At 34.9% G+C, this 16,715-nt stretch overlaps 1 protein-coding gene across 1 annotated transcript; it reads left to right on the top strand.

The window, feature by feature from the left end:
- The first annotated feature begins 14,579 nt into the window (after nt 1-14,579).
- On the top strand, nt 14,580-15,014 carry LOC110881087 (ethylene-responsive transcription factor 5). Its single transcript, XM_022129456.1, has one exon. It carries the CDS (start codon nt 14,580-14,582, stop codon nt 15,012-15,014), a length of 435 nt encoding a protein of 144 aa, XP_021985148.1.
- Nucleotides 15,015-16,715: the final 1,701 nt, after the last annotated feature.

The raw sequence follows: 16,715 nt of genomic DNA, 5'->3' as shown, positions 1-16,715 counted from the left end.
AAACTATAAAAAGGTCATGTGTGTCATGTGTTAATCGCTTACTCTGGCCAAGTAAGTAGTGGCATATGATACCATGAACTTCTTATGGCGGACACGTTTACATCCGATGTAGTAAGGACGGTGTGAATGGGGGCTAACTTAAAAGTACCCAAATGAATCAGATAAGCAAAATGTTTGATGATAATGTAAACGCACAACCGAGTGACAGAAGCGTATTACATCAGGATAATGAGCCCGAATGAAGGGACAAACAAGCATGTAAAATGATTTAGACAAGTATTGGGAGGGAGTGTACTTACACTCGAACCCAGAAAACACAAGCATGTAAAATGATTTAGACAAGTATTGGGAGGGAGTGTACTTACACTCGAACCCAGAAAACACAAGCATGTAAGATGATTTAGACAAGTATTGGGAGGGAGTGTACTTACACTCGAACCCAGAAAACACAAGCATGTAAGATGATTTAGACAAGTATTGGGAGGGAGTGTACTTACACTCGAACCCAGATAACACAAGCATGTAAAATGATTTAGGCAAGTATTGGGAGGGAGTGTACTTACACTCGAACCCAGAAAATGCAAGCATGAAAAGTGATTTAGACGAGTATTGGGAGGGAGTGTACTTACACTCGAACCCAGAAAACGCAAACATGAAAAATGATTTAGACAAGCATTGGGAGGGAGTGTACTTACACTCGAACCCGGAAAATGCGAATATGTCCCTAAACGAGTCGTTTTTGTAAAACGTCAAACTTAAAGACAAAGTCGGAATATAAAAAAAAAACGAAGCGAGGTCTTAATGCATACCGGGAGGGTTGCAATAATAACAACTTCGGTAAAACACCCGGTGGATGGGTAAGAATTAAACACATGCGTAAATCAAGAGACGTGAACGCGGGTTGAAAAATCAAAGTAACTTGGATTACGAGTTATGACTATAAAATCTCGTATATAGAAATTGTGAGTAAATATGTTCAACTATTCGAAGTCGAATGGGTTGAATAAAGAATAAAGTTGATTGTTTATAAGTGATGGATTTCACATTAATAGGTCAAACATGTTGAATACAATATAACGCCGAATGGCACAAATGAGCACTAGCCAGATAAAGGTAGTGTTAAATGCAAGAGAATAATGAGCCCGGTAATGGGATATAACCAAATAAGAATAAATTATGGACTGTCAATATCCTGGTATGGATAATTGACAAAAGTTAAAGAGAAGATCCTAAAACTAAAACTTCGGTTTTAGTAAGAAATAATGTTTTTACAAACATAAATTCTGATAGGAATTTAAATAGTAAGCATGAAAGATACAAGTCTTGACACGGATAGGCGCAAGACGATATATTCGAAAAGTGATATTTTCGAAAATGAGATTTTGATATAAATTAAACATGATGTAACGCAATCACGGTCAAGAAATGTAATGTGAAGTAGAATGATTTAGACGAGTATTGGGAGGGAGTGTACTTACACTCGAACCCAGAAAACGCAAACATGAAAAATGATTTAGACAAGCATTGGGAGGGAGTGTACTTACACTCGAACCCGGAAAATGCGAATATGTCCCTAAACGAGTCGTTTTTGTAAAACGTCAAACTTAAAGACAAAGTCGGAATATAAAAAAAAAACGAAGCGAGGTCTTAATGCATACCGGGAGGGTTGCAATAATAACAACTTCGGTAAAACACCCGGTGGATGGGTAAGAATTAAACACATGCGTAAATCAAGAGACGTGAACGCGGGTTGAAAAATCAAAGTAACTTGGATTACGAGTTATGACTATAAAATCTCGTATATAGAAATTGTGAGTAAATATGTTCAACTATTCGAAGTCGAATGGGTTGAATAAAGAATAAAGTTGATTGTTTATAAGTGATGGATTTCACATTAATAGGTCAAACATGTTGAATACAATATAACGCCGAATGGCACAAATGAGCACTAGCCAGATAAAGGTAGTGTTAAATGCAAGAGAATAATGAGCCCGATAATGGGATATAACCAAATAAGAATAAATTATGGACTGTCAATGTCCTGGTATGGATAATTGACAAAAGTTAAAGAGAAGATCCTAAAACTAAAACTTCGGTTTTAGTAAGAAATAATGTTTCTACAAACATAAATTCTGATAGGAATTTAAATAGTAAGCATGAAAGATACAAGTCTTGACACGGATAGGCGCAAGACGATATATTCGAAAAGTGATATTTTCGAAAATGAGATTTTGATATAAATTAAACATGATGTAACGCAATCACGGTCAAGAAATGTAATGTGAAGTAGAATCACATTATAACCAAGCAAACGGTAAAAAGTAACTGGACTAATAAGTCTAGTAAGCGAGACCGGTTAAGGTCATTTAAGTAATTTGGTTGCTTGTAAGCGGTGGATTCGGTATAACTGAACCGAATAAATGAATTTGAAAACAAAAGAAATTGTTGCTAAAAGTGAAAGATTTCACTAAAGACCTTTAAACGGTTCAAAGTATCGGATTCATAAGGAATTCGATAGTATATGAAAGCGACGGATATCGCTAAGTTAACTAAACTAGTGGAAATAATGAGATTACGTTATTTCGAAGTTACACTATGTCGTATGAGATATGTAGACAATTAGTAACCAAAAAGATGTTACCAAACTTTTCGGGTAATACTAACGATTGATTAAAAAGTATAAGTAATTTCTCGGGTAGAATGCTGTAATGCCCATAAATTTAAAATCATTATTCTAGAAATAAAAAGAATAATAGTAATTATAAACCACTAGAAAACCCAAATTAAGATCCCCAGGTGATTCTGCACAAACCCTGAAAGTTTCAGAACAATCAGAATTAGGATCAGGGCCCCTAAAAACTCAGAGGGGTATTTCCTACCTGACGATTATCCTAATTATTCGTTGTCAACATAGAATTTTAAGAAGTTGTCGACTCAGCTAGGCTACCGGGACACATGGCAACCCTATGCTAAAAAGCAACCCGTCGCGCCACGCGACAGAACTAGGTTTCCCTGTCGCGACACGCGAAGGGGACGATTTTCCAGCTATAAATAGAGGGCTTTGGGACTTAGATTTTGGCATTTGAACGACGAGAAAACTCTCTCTGTAGGCTGAGATATCGTCTAAACAGTCCAACAACACACACAGATCTTGAATTGCTGCCGCAATCATGGTAATAACTCGATCGCTATTACGATTCAACGTCCGATCGATTATAACTATCCAACGATTGTCCGAGTGCTGCTCAAATTGAGCTTGTACTTTGATTATTCGTCGTGATTTCAACCTGAATATTTGAGTGCTGTTCGAATTCGGACTATGCTCTGTTATTCGTTGTGAATCCGATTGAATTGTTAAGTATTGCACTTGTTAATCATTGTGAGGGTTTAATCTCGTGAATTGACGTAAATGCTGTATTAAGTTACTAACCTAGTTTGTGTGCATGTTATTTAAATTAGGTTAAAAGATTAATCAGTATCTAAACTCTGCCCGTATAAATCTAAAATATTGGCACAAGGTAGCTTCACTTTGGAGTTATTAAGGTACGGATCCTTACCCCACTCTTTATTGCTTCATATTCAAATTGTTATAAAACCACTAAATTACTATATCTGTTAAAAACTCCTTACGTCTTTGATTATCGATTCATTTGACAGTCCCTTCGGTTCCTATCCTAATCATTTGATTTAGCTTTCATGTCATGCGATAGTATTATGTTATACTCATTATCGCATGTTCCAATATATGTTCCGTTTTGTTATGAAAATAAGTTTTATAAGTTATGTGAATAAGACCATTTGTACTCTGATACCCTGAGTATCGCTTCTCGTGGAGTGTCCCACGAGCATGTTGTTGTGGCATCAACATCATGTGCTCCATCCGTGACGGAGAGATCAGTTCACGACGTCTCTTAAGTACAAGTGTCGTACATAAGGCTATTAGGAGGCGTATGGATCGATCCTAGGATTTAAGTATAAGGAGGTGGATAACGGGTATGCCAATTCGCCATCTCATGTGATAATTATGCAGGAGTAGCTACCTGTGTATTGTCACGTTTTAAGTTTGCTCATGGGTACATCCGTAAGATATGATTATGAAATTATGTTCTTGCATCATATCATTTTCACATAAAGTTCCATCCAGATAAGATTTCATATAAAGCATTATTTGTTATTTGAGCCTAAAATTCCGTACTGAGCATTCGGCTCATTCCGTAAACTTTTTTGTATATACAGGTCCACAGGTTACTTTGGGAGGGGAAAAGAGAGAAGAATAAAGCCTAGGAATAAATCTGAAGATGTTAGTTAATTAAGATGAATGTCTCCGCTTGTATATTAATCTTAATTTTAATAGTCATGTGGTTGTATCCTTATCAAATAAAGGGAATTATGACTTTTGTTTATGTTACCGTTATTGTGACACGTCAGCCCTTCCGGGTTGGGGTGTTACAAATGCATTGAGTTTAAACTCAATGAATTATGTAAGAAAAGGTTTCGAGGACGAAACCTCCTTAAGGGGGGTAGACTTGTAACACCCCAAAAACGGGTTTGGTAATCAAACCACGCTAAAACTAACAGACGGCTAAGGAACCGTTAGTGGTAAAAATTAAGCCAGAAAATATTAGGATTATTATATAATTATATCCAATATTTAATAAAAAGAGAAAAGAATGTGTTTGGGAAATAAAGTTTATAGAAGGCCCAAGTTAACGGGACTTAAACTAAACTTAGTCATGGATTTCCAAAACCCACTAATTCAATTAGGAATGTTTAACCTAGTTAATAAGTGGGAAATAGTGTTAGAAATAATGTAGGTTGTGCCCTACTTAATTAACTAACCAAATTAGAGGGGCCAATAATGTTAAAAATAAAAACTTGATTTTTATTAAACAAATAAAAACTAAACCAAACACCCCATTTTGGGGGTCTGGTCGATCAGAGCAAGCAGGGGGCGACCCCCACTCCTTCAAAACCCTAGAACTTCATAAATCTTGCAAATTGAAGCTTCAATCCAAGTTCAAATCGAATTCTAAACATAGATTCCTGATCCTCATCACAAGGGGATTACAAGGTATGTAAAATTTTGAGAAATCTTTCAACTTGAAATTCTCATGAATTGGGAATAATCTGAGATTCTAGTTGCATGTGTATGTTATGATGATTTAGGAACTACTATAGAGTTTAGGGACAAACCCTAGACAAACACAAGCTGAAATCATGTGAATTTTTAGTGAAAACTATGATCACCATTGTAGGTGATTAGTGAATTATGTGAAATTTGATGAACACTAGGAAATAGATTGTTGATCTAGTGTAAATTGACAATTTTGAAGTGATTTCAGAAATTATAGAAGTCAACCACTTTGTAAGATGGTTGATTTATGTGAAATTTTGGCTAAGAGATAAGCTAGAGACTTGATAAATACACATGTAAAATTCTGCCCTTAAAGTGTTTGTTGAAATGCCTCAATGAAGGCACGAAACTAGAATTTTTGTAGTTAAAACACCTAATTGTGATGTTTTGGCTATTATGCAAAATATGATTAAAAAGAGTTCTACATGTGATAATTGTGGTTAGAACTTTGGTTAAAACGGTGGTCTAAAGATAACGCCTACCGGGTAATTAAAGAATGCTAGAACTAGTTGATGAACTCGAATATGCAAATTAGTATACTAATGGGCATTTGACTTTTAAAAAGTCAAACTGACCTATACTACGATAAATGCTAATTTTTAATGTGAAATGTGTAAGGTGGAATAATCGTATTAAATTATGATTAAACTAACCGCCTTGAAAACGATGATGATAGTTTGACGCGTAACAAGCTAGGTGGAAGCTTGATGAGGGAGCGGGTCAAACGAATCAAGAAGGAAAGGAAAAGCGTACTTCGGATGCGAGGTAAGTATAACTTACGCCCCTTTTTACATTATTTGCGAAGTTACTAATTTCAGGTATTAATATGAATGCTACTAAATGGTTGATACATGATATTTCGACATGATTCAATGAGAGTCGGAATGATGGAAAATGGTATGAAATCATGACTATAGTAAAAGGAATAAAATGGTAAATTAGTCATGTAATGACAAATAAATAAAAACAGTTTGAATGAAACAAGTTCAAAGGAAAACCTGAAAAGGTTTAAGGGGATGAAATGGTAATTAAATACCATCTCATACGGACAAAGAGTCGGTTAGACTAAATGGGTCAAATGGTGTTGTTAACACCATTTGACAATAACATTTGACAATCACTTGTTGAGTTTTGTAATCACAGGAAATAACATAAGCTTGCATCGCTTTAACTAAAAAGATTTAAAGCAAAAGTTATGTAAATGGGTCAATACTTTGACCCGAGCCAGGTATGTACAATTAAGCTTTTAGTTAAACATATAATTTGGTCAAATATTTAGCGAAAGTCCTTCGTCGTATAGTGAGGGACTAAAGTTGACCAAAATACCTTGAAGGGTATATTGGGCAAACGACCCATAGGGGTTGTTTAGAAACTTACATTAAGATTATGGGATCATTAGACATGAATAAAGGTCATAGGAATGCACATCCGCGGGTCAAATGCTCAAAAGTGGTCAATTGCGTAAAATGATCAACCGATGGGTAAGATAGGGAAAAAGGGGTTCGTTATGATATATCCACCACAAAATAGTTGTGGTGGAATAATTGTAGTTAATTCGATATGGAATTTTGTAGCGACAAAAGAAAAGGTACAAGTTCTAGACAAAAATGAGTAAATACCCTTAATGGGTCAAAATGGAAGTTTTAGCGAAACGGGTTAAGAATGTGTAATGACCCGTGAATTGAACCTTGTATAATAGGAAATAATTATAATAATATGTTTTATAGAAGAAACAAGGGCCATAACCATGTTTGATGATGAAACCACGAACGGGTCAAAAGTCGGTAAAAAGAGTAATAAGCCGAAGAGTTAAAGTCTGAAATTTTTGTTAATCCGGATGTTGGATTTTAACTCCATAGGATGGGGAATCAAATTACAATCACGTAGGAAGAAACGGTAAGTCAAACGGACAAACGGATTTAAAGATACGGAAGTTTCCGTGTCGAAAACGGCGAAATGGAAGAATCTGATGCAGAGTCCACCGTAACTTACGGTGGTACCGTAAGTTACGGTGGGGACTGAGAATGTTACGGCGGATAGCTCCTGCCTTACGGTGGAGTGTTTTCAAATCAGGGCTACCGTAAATTACGGTGTCCACCGTAATTTACGGTGGACCCTGATCAAAAATGTATTTTGAACAGTTTTGTTTCCCAGACTCGTTTAGATACGTATTAAATCCCGTATGACTAAAACATTTCATGTTTTTATGAAATGTAGGTACTTTTTGGATGCCGGAAAACGATCAAGCTCAATGAAGAACTGAACACGATAAAGACACATGCTTCCGCACATTGCCTCGTTGTAAATTTTTAACGACGAACCCGATCACGTTATGTAGAATAACTTATGATTTGTAAAAGTTTTAATAAACTCGTATTTCCGATGTATATGTAATCTTAATTACATGATTGTTTTCGTAAAATATACGTTAAACCATGGATTATAAGAACGGGTGTTACATCCACCCCCGCTTGAAAATGGATATTCTCGACGAAATCCAAATTCAGAAAGAGTCAAAAAGGCAACCAATTTACAGTGGGAATCTGAGCTTTCAGATAAATTACCATAAAACATTGATGTCACTTTCACATCATCCGACACTGTTCACGAGTCCGAGTTAATAAAGAAAGTGGTCGATCAGGTGTTGGATAAAGATGAAACGGAGGAGTCAAAGTCGGAGTCAAAATCAAAGCCAAAGTCTGAGTCTGACACGTCAAGTCCAAAAGTCAAACAGGGCAAAAGAGTTTATAATAAAGAATTTCTGTTATCAAAATCTAATTTGAATGACGAACCAATTAAAGTGGTATATACTTTGAATGATTCTGACAAATTATATTCTGATAAAGAATTTCCAATAAGAGGTGTTAAAACTTACATGATTAAAAAGGTTTTCAAACTAACAGAAATTAATATTTCTGAAATAAAAAATGTAAATCTTTCTGAAAAACCTTAAACTTACACCTCAAGAATTCAACAAGGACTAAACAAGAAAAAGGATTACAGTTCTAGTTCAGGTTATCAAAAGAAACCAAACCATAACGGTAATTTTAAAAAGAAAGGTTTAGGCTTTATTCTACCAGAAAATCATAAAAATGAAAAATCTTATGAACCAAAAACTATATTTGTTTCAGGAACATCGTCTGAAGAAGAAAAAGAGCACTTGTTCAGAAAGCAATCAAACAAAGAATTCCTTGCTAAGAAGCAAGAAGGATTGAAGAAGGATGTTGCTCAGAAGAAAGAGACGAGAATCTGTTTTCAATGCAACATAGTTGGTCATATTGTCAGGAATTGTCCAAAGGCAATCCAAGCAAAACAGGGAGTCTCTGAAAAACTCAAAGGAAAAATGGTTGAAAATGAACTACCAACCAAACAATTTAAAGTTTTCAAAAATTCAAAGTTTAAGGTTGGTGAATGTTCAACGAGTGTTCACAAAAGAAAAGCAAAGCTTAACAACAAAAAATGGGTTGTTAAGAAATCTGATGATATTTCTAGCAATGATTCTGATTCATCAAAATCAGAGGAGCTATCTTATGGCGTTGAATCTGACTCGTCAAAGTCAGTGGAGCCACAAATTGTGAGAAAAGAAGAAAATTCAGTGCCGCCTTTGGATGATGCAAATTTTCCACCATTGCGGGCTGAAAATTTGAAATTAAAAATTGGAAAGGTTGAGATTTCAAATCAATCCTTTTCTGAAAAGAAAGAATTTGATATTGGAAAGGCTTTTAACCCCACAGTTCAAAATATTTTTTGAAAAATGATTGACGGGAAGGTCAAAGGGGTTAAAGAATTTTAAGAGAAGAAAACAAAGAAACCTGAGGAAGATGGTTCATCCCAGATTAGTAACTGGGATAGAACTTATCATGACTAAAAATCTGGACTTGCCGGAGCTCCCAAGTTGGTAATCGTGGAGCAGGCATCATTCTTGAAAATGTTTGTTTGATAGATTTACAAGTGGTATTGTTGATAAGTTCCTACAAGTGAACCTACAAGTGGTTAATCAAGGTCATTAAGTTGAACTTGATCTAACCCTCATACAAGTGGTTAAAAGAACAATGTGATGAAAACCCCAATCTTACAAGTCGTTTCAACAAAACTAATTTTCTGGAAAAACCATTTTGATTAAAACAAACTTAAGTGTTTTGAAATCATAATGGGAAAGTAGTTTGTTATCAGGGGGAGTTCTGATTGTTTATGCCAAGTGGATGGCGATTTGAAGCAATTCACAACAGTTGTCACTTTATTTGTATAGTTTGTTTTCAAATTTTCCTTGAAAATCAAAATTTGAAACATAATTTTGATTTTAGGGGGAGTAAAAATTTTAGAAATTTCGAAAATTTGAAAAATTCAAAAACATGATAAATTTCAGAAAATCCAAAAACATTAAAAAAATAAAAAAAAGAGTTTTGTTGTGAAAAAGAGGAAATGATAGTACATCGGTGGACTATCACAGTACGCTAAAGAATTGGAAAGTCAAATGTAATAAATGATCTCACTGATGATATGCCAGTAGGTTTTTACTCATTCAGTAGATTATTTTCGAGATATAAACCTAAATATCGAATAGCTTACTTATCTCGTGGGGAACATCTCTCGGATATATGGGTAACCCCTAAAATCTTGTTTGAAGGGCTTTCTATTTCTGACATACTAGGTCTTTATGCGTGATGATATCTGGGGTATTATACCAGGACTTCTGATTTTGCAAGAGCAATAGCCTAGTCCTCGTATAATACTTTACATTGCTTTAATCGTAAAGCTCACCCTCAGCATAAAAAATGATGAAACATTGAAAAATGTTAAATCATGTGTTGTTGAAGAAAAGATCCCCAAACGGGACTCACCTAAAGTCGAGCCATCATCTCTTTGTCTGAATGGAAGTTCTAACCTGAGCTCTCATGGTTTCGCATTACCCGTTTACAGATATCATTATTGTACATTCACCTGTAAGACTGAATATAGGAGTCTGGATACGGGAGTATATTCAAGAGGTGGTACACGCGAATAAGTTCAAGTGTTTAAAATACTAATCTCGTATCTCGAAACAGTTGAACTTTATGTGAAAATTTAAGTGGATCAGTATACTGACAATCTACGTGAATTGTTTAGTACTTAAAATGTTTAAAGCTTAACGGTGTTAGTGAGTTGTCTCATAAACTGATATGATCCTCTTACACGATCTCACAAAAATATTATTTCTTTTCTAATTTTCATTAAAAACAAAAATCCAAAAAGATTTTTAGTGTGTTTTAGAATAAAATTTTGAAAAATGAAAAAAAAATTCGACAACTGTTGCTGAAAAGCTGATTTTCAAACTTCCAAGTGCTAAACATGATGAACAGGTTGGGAGAGTTTATTTCAGAAAGAAAGAGATGTTATTCTTACAAGTGGTCATCAGAGTTTAAATCATTTTGAACGATACCTGCATGTGATTTCTAAATTTGTAAAATTTTAAATTTGTGAAATTTATTATGAGGTAGAGAATGTGCAGGAATGAAGTTTGAAATGAGCCAGGTCCTGATTCCTGTGGTTACGAAGAGCCAGGAGATGTTTCAGAACCTGAGAAAGCCGGAGCAGAGTGTGAATCAGGTTACGATCCTAGAACGAGAATTCCAGACTGCGATCCCAGTTTATTGAAAGGGAGAGTCTGAAGACAATCAAGAGGAAGAAGTTAGAGCTAGTGTTTGATCCTGGAACTATGTTGACAACGAGTTGCTAATGCTGAAGAACTTAAGGAATCAAGAGACCTGATCAAGAGAATTAGATAGCTCAAAAGCCAGGTTGCGATTCTGATCTTGTGAAGGGAAAAAAGAAAGAGAAGAGAAAGATAGAGATTGATTGAGGATGCTTACAATGGAGAATCTTTGGAAAGTGCGAGAAGACTGATAAAGACTAAAGATTTCGAAGACTCGATACTGAAGACTTCGTCAACATCCAAGGGGGAGTCTGTTGGTGCATATGTCTGTCGACTTCGTCTTGTATCGAGTCTTGTATTAGGTTGGTTAGATCAGGGCACGTAGTACGAGAAATATGAGAAATATGTGGGTTAGACCATTTCGCACGAAATGGGAAATGTCCATTTCGCACGAAATGGCAAGGCCATTTCGTGTGAGCTGTTTCGTGCGAAATGGCTGCGCCTATAAATACGTGACTTGTGATTTCATTTGTAACGATTCGATTCTGGTAGCGAAGCTCTGCCGAAGTGTCTCCAGCATTGTAAAACGATCTGATATCAATACAGAGACAATTTAAAGTGATTTCTTGTGCAATCCAGCTGAAATAACACCGATACATCTGTTTCCGCCTTTTGTATTGGTCGAGATCTCTTCTGATCGACTCGTTTGGGTCTGCAAAACGATCCTACATTTTCAACTTTGGGCAAAAAGTTCAAGAACCAAAATTGGTAACTTCGGTGTTCCAACAACTCAAGACTCGTCAAACTTGCTAAGTGGAAATTTCTTCACAAACCGTGAGTATACTTGACCCTTTTTTACGCTTTAATGCACTTTTGGGTGTAACATGTTTCAACTATCAAATTCACAATACACACAATCAAACATATTTAATCACTCAATCCGCCAAACATGCTATTTGTTATGCTTAGGTTGTTTATGCTAGAATACCTTCATGAACTTTATTTGCCATTAACTTAGCTAGCCCACCTTAACAATTATAGCGCTATAGAAGTAGCACACCACCCGACGGGGTATTGTTAAGTTAACATGCTTTACGGTCTCGATCACTTCGGTGTTGATGGATGCACATTCTACATTACGGTCTCGTTCACTTCGGTGACGAGGGATGCACATTATTCTCGTGGACACTTGGGTTTGGCCTATAGTTATGCATGCTAGCTACAACTTTGTATATGAATTGCCATGTTGGATTTGAGGCAACCATTTATACCTATATGCTAGTATTCCAAAACTTGTATACTCGCCAATACTTTCGTATTGAACTATACTTTCAAACAATGTAATTGATTCTTTTAGCAATGAATTGAAATTTATTATTTAAATACTTGTCACAATTTAGTGTTATGAGTAATGAGCAATCTATTTCGTCTCACCCTGATGTTTTCGCCATCGGTTGGAGTGTGACAGATTGGTATCAGAGCCATAACTATCGGAAATTAGGAAAAATGTCATGCTTTTGACCTAGTCTATAGTTAAGCACCATACTCGACCATACTTGATTTATGTGCTAAATTCTTGAATGCCTTTTATGTCACAGCCCCAGACCCCACCCTGGGAGCGGGAGCCGTGAACCAGTCAGATGGTATCGGCGTTTATTAAATACGCAGCGGAAAATTTTTCATCAGCATTGTAGTTAGGAAATAATTTCAGAGTTTGTAAAACACCACACTTTTAATATTAAACAAATGGGCTAAAACCCATATTCCATTCAATTGTTTTTATAGGGATAAACCCAAATAAATAAAACATAAATTTCTTCTTTTATTCAGGTATTTATAGCCACTTTATTTAAGCCTTTAGTACTCCATAGCTGGCTTCTATTATCTTTATAGCAAACTACCTGAAACGTGTTTTGAAAACATTTTATCAGTAATAAATACTGGTGAGTTCATTCCATTTTTAAATAAAAAATATATTTGTTTATATTTACCTAAAAACTCAATCAGTATTTGTCACATGGTGGCAGTTCTGATGTGACGGTGGTCATATCACTCATTGGCTAACTTTCGTCCAATAGTGCAATTTATCAAGTAATAAATATATAGTATATCTTACTATTATTCAAAGGTATCTGTCACTAGGCGATTCCCGTGACGTGGTCAAATCACTGTTGATCATTCTTTCAACTAGTGACTGGGGTCATATCACTGTTGATCATTCTCTCAACTAGTGAGTCTGGTCATATCACTGTTGATCATTCTCTCAACTAGTGATTCAAGTTATATCACTGTTGATCATTCTCTCAACTAATGACTCTGAACTTAGTAGTGTCCCATGACATTACTTTGTCAAATATATTTTCTATGGCATAAAACCAATTAACCCAGAAAATGAAATATATCATTTTCTTTCAAATTAATAGCTATAACTTTATCAAATATAATATATTAATTAAATAATTGTGATACAATTATTTAATATATTAACGTGACTAAGATTAAAATATAATCTTAGTATATTAGAATATATTATATTTGACATATTTTATTATGGTATACATTTATTGACTAAACATTATTTTTATAATGCTAATAGTAATTTAGGTTTATTAAATATATTTTCTTTAATATATATTTTAATAATAATTAATGAAGCTTTATTTTATATACACACCATTTAGATTTATCTCAATCATACCTTAAATTTATTTATGATTTAATGTAAAAAATATTAGTTATAGGCTATGGCTACTGGGGCACAATTCCCTGTGCTTGTGGTCATGCTACTATTGGCTAACTATTTTGCCAATAGTAATGAGGGTCAAGTAATGCATAAAACCTCTCATACCGGCAGTTATTACAGAATACAAAAATTTAATCACTGTAAGTATAATTGATAAACATTTAGGATTTTGAAAAGCACTTTTAAATATAGCTGTATCATAAAAAGGTGATAAAAAAGAAGAATGACTCACGAACTGTGAGAAAAAGAGAATGAACTCACTTTGTAACTTTAGGGTTCAACTAGAAAGCCTCCTGGTATAATCTTGGGTATAACTCCTGAGCTATGTAATAAAATATATAATGCACTCGTGTTAAATATAGTAACCCAATTCAACTTTATCCCTACGTCATGAGACAGAACCCCAACAAACTTAGTCGGGCAGAGCCTTGACATGCGTTACGGGGCCCTAGATCAATCGGACAAGGTATCAGTGATCAGGGGTTAAAACATTTAAAACGGGCAGGGCTTTATTTTTATTATAGTTGAAAATAAAAATAGAAATATAGAAATTTTTTAGGGGTAAATTACACTTTTCGTCCTTTATGTTTATATCGAATTGCAATGGATGACCTTTAACTTTAATAATTACAGTCACAGTCCTTTTTTTGTTAAAAACATTACATCCTAGGTCCTTTAGCAGTAACCTGGTTTATTTTACATGTTAAGTCTAGTCATGTGCATCGCACATGAGGGTATTTCAGTAATTTTACCCCATTTATTTGTAAATAAATAGAATTCAAGAAAATTTAATATATTAAATCATAAAATTTCAGCCCCATCTCTCACCTTCTGAACTCTCTCTCTCTCTCTAACAAACACCATCACAACCATGGCTACCACCACCGCCATCGGAATATTGGAGGCTCTGCAAATAAGAAAAAGCTAATCTGACAAAAGAAAGTAGGCAATTTTCCAAAAAAAGAGCACCAAGTAACAACAAATTTGCCACTTGAAATATTTTTTGACACCCCCTTTTCTGCTTCCTAGTTTGCATCACATCAATTTTTGGATCAGATCTGCCGGTATCGATGGGCAGTACACCTGAAGAAGAGAATTCGGAGGCCGATTTGAACAAAACAGAGTTCGAGGAGGAGAAGGTGAAATACAAAGGAATACGGAAGCGGAGGTCAGGAAAGTTCGTTGCGGAGATCGGAGATCCGAAAAAACGCGGTAACGTTCGGCTGGGTACCTTTCTTTCTCCGATTGAAGTTGCAAAAGCTTATGATAAAGCGGCTTTTAAAATGCGTGGGACCAAAGCCAACCTTAATTTTCCTCTTGACTTTGGCATTTCACCGGAGGACTCAACTAAAACTAAGAATGGCATCGTTGGCCGGAAAAGAACCAAAGATGTTAGTGAGGCGGAGGCAAAAGATGACGGATGGCTCAGATTTGCAGAGGAGGGTAAATATGGTGGTGGTGCTGGGTTTGTTTATACAGAGAGAGGTGTAAAAGAGAGAAGATAGGTATTTATATTTGTTCTTATAAGATTTTAAGGTTATTATATTTTATTTATACTATAACAAATTAAGTAAAAAGACTAAATTGTCCTTTAGTTAATAAACTTAACTAAAAAACTTAACCTTGTTATTGTTAAAGGACGAAAACTGTAATTAATTTTCCAAATAAAGGACTGTGACTGTAATTATTAAAGTTAAAGGGTATCCGTTGCAACTCGTTACAAACATAAAGGACGAAAAGTGTAATTTACCCTTTTTTTAGAGAGAGAGAGATCGCGACTAGGGCTGTAAACAAACCAAACGTTCAGCGAACAGTTCGTGAACTATTCGGCGGGAAGTTCGTTTATGTTCGTTTGTTTAATAAACGAACGAACATGAACAAGAAATTTCGCTCGATTGGTTAAATGAACGAACATGAACAAAGGTCTCGTTCGTTCGATTGTGTTCGTGAACGTTCGTTAATGTGTTCGTGAAGTGTTCGTGAACATTCGTTCATTTGCGTCCGTTTATATTCGTATGGTTTGTTTTTTAATTAAAGATTTTTGTACTTTTATTTAATTTATTACCCTAACAATTAAGCTAGGAAACCCTCTTTCACCTTTTTATGCACTATTTTCCCTTTCGTTTCTCATTATTTATATCGGCGAATACGATGACCTCTGTTCCACAACAAGGGATTCAAGTTCCAGTGCTACTCTCTGGGCCATCTACCTTTATCCTTCGTCACATTCACCAAATTTATTTTTATTCGTTTGTGTTTGTGAACCATTCACGAACACGCTCATTTCCTTAATGAACGAACACGAACATAAAATCTCGTTCGGTAAGTGTTCATGAACCGTTCGTGAACACATTTATTTCCTTAATGAACGAACACGAACAAGGCTTTGTTCGTGTTCGTTCGGTTTGTTTACAGCCCTAATCACGACAGATGGAAACAGAGATTAAGCAATTGTGAAAGTTTCAACATCTCCTATTTACACTTAAACTGAGGCTTGCTCCTCAAGTTTAAAAGATTCCTTTTCATTTTGAATACACACGTAGACGTAGACGTGTACATGCAATTCATTCAAATGTAAGTTTAGTTATTATTATTATTTTATTATTTATATATTATAATTAATTTAGCTGTTTCACTTATTTGGCTCTTATAACTTCTAAAACATGACGTTTTACAAAACAATGAATATGTCATTAGAACGAGAATAATCTTATCTACATTTTGAACCAAGTTTCATTAAAAACGGAGTAGGTTCAAATACAATGTATTTTTATAATTTAATTATTAAACGGTTCCTAGGCCCGTCTAGGTACTTCATATTTCTAATAGTCAACTTACCCGTAGCCTACCCGTTTAATAATATAAGGGGCTGTTTGGTAGCCTCTGAATAGTCATTAAGAGGTTACCTCTTAATGGAACCATTAAGAATTTTACCAATGAAAAGGTAGAAGAATGTGACATGTGATGATTTACCATTCAGAGGTTACCTCTTAACCATTCATACTTGAGGTTACCTCTTATTCATTCAGAGGTTTTAAACCATTGAGAGGTAGCATCTGAATGGTCATTAAGAGGCTACCAAACAGCCCCTAAGTTTTTTATATACTTTATTTTAATATAGAAAATAGAAATGTCACACATATACAAGCAAATTAATTAGTATTACATTCCAACCAATTATATATATATAAAATAGTTTTTAAAAC

Source organism: Helianthus annuus, chromosome 10 (assembly GCF_002127325.2).
Source record: "Helianthus annuus cultivar XRQ/B chromosome 10, HanXRQr2.0-SUNRISE, whole genome shotgun sequence".
NCBI lineage: Eukaryota > Viridiplantae > Streptophyta > Magnoliopsida > Asterales > Asteraceae > Helianthus > Helianthus annuus.
This window is presented reverse-complemented; position numbering and strand designations above follow the sequence as displayed.